The sequence below is a fragment of the Tupaia chinensis genome, unplaced genomic scaffold (genome assembly GCF_000334495.1).
Source record: "Tupaia chinensis unplaced genomic scaffold, TupChi_1.0 Scaffold000018_1, whole genome shotgun sequence".
Lineage (NCBI taxonomy): Eukaryota > Metazoa > Chordata > Mammalia > Scandentia > Tupaiidae > Tupaia > Tupaia belangeri.
The window spans coordinates 159,982-169,501 of record NW_006159448.1 but is presented as its reverse complement, the minus strand read 5'-3'; the positions used below and the strand labels follow the sequence as shown (position 1 = coordinate 169,501).

The following is a 9,520-nucleotide window of genomic DNA, read 5'->3' as shown; positions in this document are numbered from 1 at the left end:
CTCTTTCCAGATTTTAATGATTTGTGTAGCTGAAAAACATAAAAAGTGCTGGACAAAAAAGTATTGGAACATTGAATGTAGACAAAGCCTGAGAGCATAATTTAGTTGCATACCTTTCATATTGACATCAAATTATTAATTATCTTTTCAAAAGCTTACACAACCATTAAAACAGGCTACAAACCCATGTGTTGATATTAACAGTGGCATTATTGAGCTCTTACATGCACCAAATACCCCACACTCAGCATTTTCATATAAAAAGCCTCATACAAGGAACAGCTGGTGGTATGGCGGTTGGGGCGATTGGATCCCATATGATCCACTGACCATTTCAAGCCCTGGACTTGGACACATTGGCAGTGTATCCCAAATCCTGAGAAGACGGGATTAGAGTGTAGCCATTCCCCTGGGGGGGTGCCTTCTCACTCTCTCTCTGTAGGTCATTAGTCCTTTCTCTGGTGAGTTCATACACCCTAGAACAAATTATAATAAACCAAACCAAACCAAAATACCTCATATTCTATAGAACAGTGGTTACCAGAGGCTGAGATGTAGAGGGAATGAGGAGATGTTGGTCAAAGGATACAAAGTTTCAGTTAGACAGGATGAACACATTTCTAAGCTCTGGAGCTCAGGATGATGATTACAACTAATAATACTGTACTGTATATTTCAAAATTCTTAAGAGTAAATTACGAAAATTTTCATAATAAAAAATAAGTATTTGAGGTGACAGATTGGTTGATTAGCTTGATAATACCAGTTCCTATTATAAACATAACATCAGTCACTTTGTACCCCATAAATATATATAATTGGTATTTGTCAGTTTATTAAAAAAAAACTCACAGAGACTCTAGAGTCTGTGGGTTTTTAAAATTTTTTTAACATATTTTGCTATAGGGTGCATGCACTTGCTGGAGAGAGACAGAGACACAAGGACAAAAAGCGAGAAATTACCCACAAGGTGGATGGCCACACTGCACTCCCTTCTCCTCCATTCTCCTCTCAGGATCTTGGGCATGCATGCACATGCACCTGGCATAAATTTCGAGCCACTGGGTCCAAGACTTGAATCATAGTCAGCCATGTGGGAATCCAGCGACATAACCCTTATGTTATGTCATCTGCTGGTCCCAAGCCTGTTTTTAATCAATAAATATGACCACTGTCTTTACCTCTCAAACATACTGCAAGTGTAAAATTGTCCTCTTTGTCTGCAAAGCTACTACCTGAGAGACTATCAAATACCGTATTAACATCAAAGACAGTAACTCTCATATTACTGCTCTAACAATCTCAAGTCACCATAGATGGAAATGGAGTTGTTTGGAGTAACCAATGCCAATGTCCAGTTACTTCCAATCCCTTTTCTAAATACCATATAAATCCTGTTCATCAAACTTTTCTACAATTTTGCCAAATTCTAATGTCACATCAAGATCTAATCTTTTAGGACACAGTGGTTAAGCAAAATGCATAGAAAGTCAGATCCCACACAACTGACAACAATTCAAATCCAGTCCTGGTGACTTGAAAAGCACAATGGGCATGCGTGCACTGTGTGCCCAAAATCGTGATGGGATGGAAAAATGCAAGAAATGGGATTGCACCATGACTACACCCCCACTGAAGGGTGCTTTCTCTCTCTCCCTCTCCCTGTCCTTCTCTCTCTCTGGCAAGCATGTGAGCCCTCTGGCTATGAAAAATATGACCCCATCCTTCAAAAAAGGTTTAATGCATCTGCCACCTAGATGCGTACTGCTCACAATTCTTCAAAGTAATAAACTAGGCCAGTCAGTGGCATGGTGGTGAAGGTAGCTGGATCCCACATGGCTTACTGCACAGTTATGGACTGCAAAGCTTGAGTAACACATGAGGCATGTTTATATGTACGCCAAGCATCATAAAAGGAGAAATGGAGATGTGATTGCAATGTGACCATCTCCCATGGGGGGAGTGCGCTCGCTCGCTCTCTCTCTCTCTCTCTCTGTCTCTCTCCAGCAAGCACACATGTCCTCTGCCAAAACAAATTTTTTAAAAGATAACAAGGGGCCAACAGGTAGCATGGTGGTTGGGGCAGTGGACTCCCATATGGCCAATCCCAGTTCAAATCCCCGACCTGGTGGCTTGCTTTCTAACCTCCTCTCTCTCTCTCTCTCTTTCTCTCTCCCTGGTCAAATTAAAATGATAATAATAATGAACAAAAATTAAATAAATAATTTTCAATAAAAGACTACAAACTCTGGCTTTATATTCACAAACCCTAAATCTTTCAAAACTCTGGCAATACATTAATAGCTTGCCAAACCTAGCAACAGACTTATTTAAAACAATCAGCATTTCTATTCATTATCCTTAACTTCACAGTCCTCTTAACCATGTGTTCTTTCCTGATAAGATTAATCTTGACAGAGGGAAAAAAAAATCTTTCAGTCATCAATCAATAATGTTACACAATTTTCCCAAATAACCAATTTTTTTCTATGGCAGCTTAAATCTTTGCTCAGATATCCTTGGCATTTTCTCTGATCTCCAGTGCAACCTGGACTTGTTTTTCTTGTAAGTGCTGGTCCCTCTTTCAGATTCATCCTCGTATGAGAGCCACAACTCACAACCTTTGTAGATCATCTTTTTAAAGGTTGGAGACCAGAGGGGCTCCAGATGGGTCATGATATTTCAACAGCAGGTGAAGGGGGAACCCTTCTACTTTCCTGTGAAGTCGTACTCTAAAAATGTCACTCTTGGAACTTCCAGTTCCATTCCTCTCTACTCATGCTTAAGTTGGGTTTTCTAAAGTCTGACTGTGCTCAGCAGTCCATTTGGATTATTATGAATTCTATGATAGGTCACTTCCTTTAAAATTTTCAAAATTTTGTTATTATAAATTCTATGATGACAGGTTCCTTTAAGAATTTTCAAATGTTCCTTAACTTTTAAAAAAACATGGAAAGTCTATCAGCAAGTCAAAAGTGTTTTCCACACTCTGCTTTTCACAAAATGCAACTAGCAACACATGTTCAGAGACTAGATGTTCTCTGTCATGATCTATCCTAACTCTGACCCACACACCTAAATTCACATTCAATGGCATCATAATACTCCCCTTGTGACCGCCGTCTACAATAATTCTCACATGTCACACCTGCTTCACTGTCCTTTCATACTCACCCATGCGCTCTTGTAATTTTTCCATTATCTGTTTAAAGGATTCCACAAAGATGTGCATCTCACTCATGTTTGATGCTACTCAAATCACCTCCTTTCCAATACCCTTTCTAAATTTATTTTTAAATAAGATAAACTTTAACATGTATTACTTTAACTATCAAATGCCATTTTACCACATCTTGATAATGGTTAATACTCATAATCAAGAAAAATTTGATGTAGAAATGCAATTTTTTCAAATTATTTTAGTATAGATATTCAGGTTTAAAGGCTTTTCTTTTCTGGTCATATCTTTAGGTTCAAAATAGAGAGTACCAAAAAATTTGGCAAGAATTTCAGATCTAACTAAGGAGACAATTCAACTTTAGAAAATTAAAGTTCAATCTCCAGGTGAGATCATGGAGTAAGTTTTTTTGTTTTTTTGTTTGTTTGTTTTGTTTCTGTCATAGTGCATACACACTCACTGGAGAAAGAGAGGCAGAGAAAAGGAAAGTGAGAAATCATGCTCCAGGGAGGATGGCCACACTGAAATCCCTTCTCCTCATTCTCCTCTCAGAATTTTGGGGATACCCACATGTGCCTGGAGTGATTTTCAAGCTACCAGGTCTGGAACTGAGATTTGAACTATAGCAGGCCATGTGGGAGTCCAGCACCTTAACCACCACAACACCTGCTGTCCCCGATGTTTTATTTTTATAATAATAATTTTTCAGTTATTATGACATATTGAAATCCCATAATTATTTACTCAAATATTTTTATTTACCTACTTTTCCACAAAGTCACGGTAGGGCTATAGTTTAAACTGGCTTTTAACTACTACATTCAGTAGAGAAACCTCGTCATCCACTTTTCAAAAAGGCATTTCCGCTATGTTACATTTTAGTAAAGGTTTCCCTTATTTTTACTTCTACACCAAATATCTTTTGAATATGGCCATTTTTATTTTTGAGTCAGTAGACTAAAGCATCACAAAAATAGCTAAAATAATGAAATCCTTTTGAATTAGAAAATAAATTTTTTATAAATATAGCAAACACATAATAAGCATTTTAAAATTACAGTAGAAATTTGTTTTAGAATACGTGAATGGTTTTCCCCAAAACTAGTCCAAGCATCTCAGCAGGTTTAGTAAAATATCACGTTATTGGGTAACAGCATAGGTGAATAGGCTTTAAAATGTTAAATGAAGAAAGAGAAAAGAATAGAGCAGAACATCCATGTTACAAATGCAAAGAACTGCCACCTTGGAAGTTGCACATTATGGGAAGAGCAGTCAGACGTGGTTCCTTTTAAAGACGACAAGCTTTAAACTGGGCATGGTGGTACTGAGGGCAAAAACGAGAAATAAAAGGAATCAACTAAAAAAGGTGTGGAGAAGGGGTGTGGGAAATGAGAAAGGGGAGAACAAAACCCATACCAAATCCCCTCAGCCGTAAGGGACAGAGGAAGCCAGAAGGACAGGCTTGAGATCCTATGGCCCAACTCTCCAGCCTGTGTGTGGATTCCGGATGGTGACTACCTCCTACCTTTTTGGTCAGCAGGGTGAGGGGGCACATGTGGGTACTTGGAGGGCTTCTTGATATGGAAGTTCACGTTGTCCAGCTCCACGTTCAGGCTGATGGAAGCGGCTGAGTCACTGTCCACTGTGGACTGGAAACTGCTGACTGATGTGCGCTTGCTAGGACTGGCAGAATCTTTTAGTGTTGGGAGGGGAAAGAAATATAGGGAGAGGAGGGGAGTAAAAATGGGTTTTATCAGGGTTTTGGAGGAAAGGAGAAAAATGGTTTTTAATACACAAGCCCAATGTGCAATACCAAAATGGATACAGTATTTTCATATACTCCTGTGTTGATGTAATAAAATTTGGACAAGTTAAATATAAAATCAATTTTAAAAAGAAATAAATTGGAGGTTCTGCAGAGAGAAAGTCTGATATCATAGTGAAAGGTGAGAAAGTTGTCTGCTGCGATATTAGCTCAGAGTTATTTTTAAGCTGCTGCAAACTAAAGACTATAATAAATTCTAAAAATGTCAGTGGCCTAACAAGTTGATTTTTTCAGAAAATACTGTATCTAAGGTAAGGATTGCTCTCAGATGTTTACATTTCATTGGAGCCATAAATTGTACAGAAGTGTTTCAAATAAACAAGGCACTCATTTCGTCACATATACACAATAATGATCCATAAAACATATACGTTAAAAATTTCAACTCACTAGCCAAATTATCGTCACCTTCTTCAGCTATCTGTTCTGTGTCACTGTCATCAAACTTTATGTCTTTAAACCAGGATGGCTCAGAGTGTCCTTCCACAGAGTTCACGGAGTCACTGTCCGGAGAAGGCGTCTCAGAAAATTCTGTACTCTAAAAGAATCAAAACAGGATCCCAGGCAACTGACCTCAGTGGCAACAATGTTCAGGGTATCATACAACGCATTTACTGCAGCCAAAATTTCTACAACTCTAACGACTGAATAAATCTATACAAAAATAAACAAATTACCAAAAACTAAGTTATTAAACTAACATCATACCAATTATCACTAGCTAGAATATTTCTTTGGTGCAGACTTCACAGTGTCTCATTTCATCCTTTAGTCCTGAGAGTGAAGATAACCTAGAATTTATTCTAACCCAACTCTAGAATACATCCTGGAAAACAACTTTTAACAAATCATACCATACTGTGTCTTTAGGGTTATTTGTCTTTCTAATCACTGAGCTGCCAATTTCAATGCATGAATGTGTTACTAAATATTGTACACATGTACACAATTACATGAACTAAAAGTGAAAGTATTTCTTTCTTTAAAAGTTCTATGTTTAAATAATCCCACTTCTCTAAAATAAAATAAGAATATTCATTATTTTACTATTAGTATACAATTTAAAAGTGCTAAAAAATCGAAATCTAGTTTAGTCAGTAACATACATTTTTAGTCACTTTATTACATATATGCCTTTGTTCTAACACAGTAAAAACTAAAAAGTATTTAAGTTAAATAACAAGTAACTAAAATACCACAAAGGCAGGTTTAAGAAAAGTCACATTCATTGAGTAAAGTATTTCATTTGAATGCTCTTTATCACTGCTACCTACAAAGTAAAAAATATTTTAGCTTTCCCCAAAAAGTAGGGAAAACATGTTAGAAAAAAGTATCCTTGGGGGACCAGCAGGTGACGTGGTAGTTAAGTGCACTGGACTCCCAAATGACTGACCGTGGTTCAATTCCCAGACCTGGCATCTTGCTTTCTCAGTTTCCTTCTCTCTCTTTCTGTCTGTCTCTGTCTCTGTCTGGTCAAATTAAAAAATAATAGTAATACTGATGAAAAATATTAAAAATTAAATAAAATAATTCTTAAAAAAAAGTATCTTTGGGTAATTCAACAAATGTTTATTCCCATGGATATAGAAAGACTTCAAAACAAGCTTATTGTATTCTCATTAACAGCAAACACTGAAAATTACCTGCAGTGGTCTGTACAGTGCATACTCATCCCTGAAAAGCTGGTCATGATGACTAACACAATCCAACCAACGTCCATCAACCATTGCTTGTCCAATGGCTATTGCTTGTGCCCTGAATCCACACCAATGAAAATGAAGTTTTAAAAGTCAGTCAGAATAATTATAAAGGTGTAAAACACAACCTTAATCTTTTTTTTTAACTCTAATGAGAGTTAGAGTTTTAAATGGTCCTTGGATAGGGAAGAGATAAAACAAGAGAAACTTACAGCAAATGAGATTCTTTGAAGTATCATAATAAATAAGAACCACTGGTAAGGCAGTTCTAAAAAACGCATTTCCAATTTCAGCAGGCATTTACTGAGTACTCAATGTACGCACATATGAGGAAAATTGTTGAGACTAACATGGCTCCCACCCTCATGTTTACAGTCTTGGTGAGAAAACTATATCAAATATAACAAGTATAAATGTATGTATGTGTATATATATATATACACATACATACATACATACAATTTTAGGCATAGAATAGACACTAACACATTGCAGTATATGGCAGTTCATAATTTATAAAGCACTTTAGTCAATATGATTTCCTTTCTTTAAAAAAAAAATAAAATTTGCTATAGGACATGTGGACTTACTGAAAAGAGACAGAAGTAAGAAAGCACCTCCCAGGCTACTGACCACATCATAATCCCATCTCTTTTATTTCTCCTTTTGGGATTTTAGGAACACACACACATGTCTGGTGTGTTTTTCAAGCCACAGAGCCTGAGTCTTGAACCACATAGTCAGCCATGTGAGCACAGTCAGCCACCTGCAGGCCTTAGTCAATATTATTTCAATTCATCCCCACAACTTATTCACAGGACCGTATCATTTACTCCTGTTGGAAATGAGAGTCCAAGTCTCAAAGAGATTGAATAACCTGACTAAAAGTACAAAGCTAAAAAGAGATATAGCCAAAATTGGAGCCCAGGGCTTTACTTCTTAAAGCTATCTCTTTCTAGGGCCAGCAGGTGGTGTGGTGGTTAAGGCACTGGATTTCCACATGGTTGACGATGGCTCAAGTACTGGACCCAGCAGCTTGAAATCACACTGGGAAACATGTCTGTGTGTGCCCAAAGTCCCAAAAGGAGGAAAAGATTGAGGAGGAAGAACTGTGATGTGACTGTTCCTTATGAGGAGTTTTTCCCCTCTCTCTGTGTCTCTGGGGCCTCTGGCATATATACAAGTAAGCAAGCTATCTCTCTCTCCACTTGTTTTGTTTTTTGTTGGTTTTTTTGTTTTGTTTTGTTTTGTTTTGTTTTTAAGAGAGGTTTTTGCTATACAGCGTGTGCACTCGCCATGAAGACAGAGAGAGATAGAAAGTGAGAAATCAACCTCCAGGGTGGATGGCTATGCCGCAATCGCTGATCCTCCATTCTCCATCTTGGGCATGCACACACACGTTCCCAGCAAGAGTTTAAGCCACTGGGACTCGAACCGCAGTTGACTACATGGGACTCCAGCAACATAGCCATTACGCCAACTGCTGGTCCCTCTCCACTTGTTATCTTTCTTTTTTCTTTCCATGGTCAAAGTAGCAGCTAATCTGAGTAAATAGTAAAAGCTAGGGGATTTTTTTTTTTAAGAAGTATTTACTTCATTTCATTTCTTATTATTTACCTTTTATTTTGACCAGAGAGAAAAGGAAAGTGAGAAAGCAAACTGCCAGGTCCGGGACCCAAGCCATGGTCAGCCATGTGGGAGTCAGAGTCTTAACCATCATGCCACCTGCTGGCCCCAAAGCTAGGGGATGTTAACTTGAAAAGCAACAAGATCTGTCTGTTACTCTTTATTATTATACAAATGATTTGTGATGCAAGCTAGAATTCCCCCAGACATGGCTTATGGACCCAATTCTTAACACAGGTTGCAATTTCTAGATTGGAGAATAGCACGACAATTCTTTGGATCTAGACTCTTGCCATATTCTTCAATCCCATTTTAGTAGAGTCCTGTGTTTTAGAAATTATTGCACATTTCTGCTTTTAATAAGGTAAACTGTGGCCCCATTTGGTTCCTTGTATCTATTCTCAACTGATTAAAACTCAGGTGGTAGGAAGTACCAGCCGAAAATAAACCTAACTCAGAAAAATACATTACCCTTTGTAGTTTCAAATGTGTGTTCTCATTAAAAAAAAATAATAATAATAAATTATTAAAGCCTCTTTCTTAAAGATCACAGTACCTTGTAGCAATGTGTCCATTTCGGATCAGCCAGTTGACTAGTTCCTTTCCCACAATGCAGTTGGGATGTGTTCTCAGCCAGTAGCGGTGATCCTGAAACTCCATTCCACTACTGTGATGGCAGATTTTTTTCCATAGGTCCTTTAACTGAACACTGTCCTGCAATGACAGTAAGAGCAAGTAAATCCTCCTGAGAAGGATACTGTAAACCTCTTCAGAGGCTTTTTTGTCCTTTTTAGAGTCACAGAAGGAAATTCTATTTGGATTTCCAAAGAGACTTAGACAACTTAAGACAAATGACACACACATGGGGGCAGCATGAACTCTCAATTACTTCTAAATGTAACCTTTTCTTTTGAAGACCAACTATCCTTAATACTTCTATTTTTCAGCCAATGGCACATATTATCAGTCTCTTAATTATTTAAATGTAAGATTTACTCTTCTTTGGAGATGAGCAAGGTAGGAGGAGGCAACATTCAATCACACTAAGCTAAGGAAACCACTCTTCATAGACTTCACTCCACTAGATTCTCACCATTCTTACCTATATCCGACTACCAGGTACATTTTCCTAAAGGAAGACCTTCGGTGAATGACAGGTTACTCAAAAAATTAAAATAAAATAAATAAAATTAA

General features: G+C 37.5%; 1 protein-coding gene across 1 annotated transcript in view; it reads right to left on the bottom strand.

Annotated features, from left to right (window-relative positions):
- PIKFYVE (phosphoinositide kinase, FYVE-type zinc finger containing) overlaps window positions 1–9,520 on the bottom strand; it is a gene marked incomplete in the record, with an annotated part of 104,409 nt that overhangs the window by 69,000 nt on the left and 25,889 nt on the right. Inside the window, 4 exon segments of the mRNA XM_014586186.2 lie at window positions 4,704–4,871; window positions 5,394–5,541; window positions 6,647–6,758; window positions 8,883–9,040. Coding sequence (XP_014441672.1) covers window positions 4,704–4,871; window positions 5,394–5,541; window positions 6,647–6,758; window positions 8,883–9,040 — 586 coding nt within the window.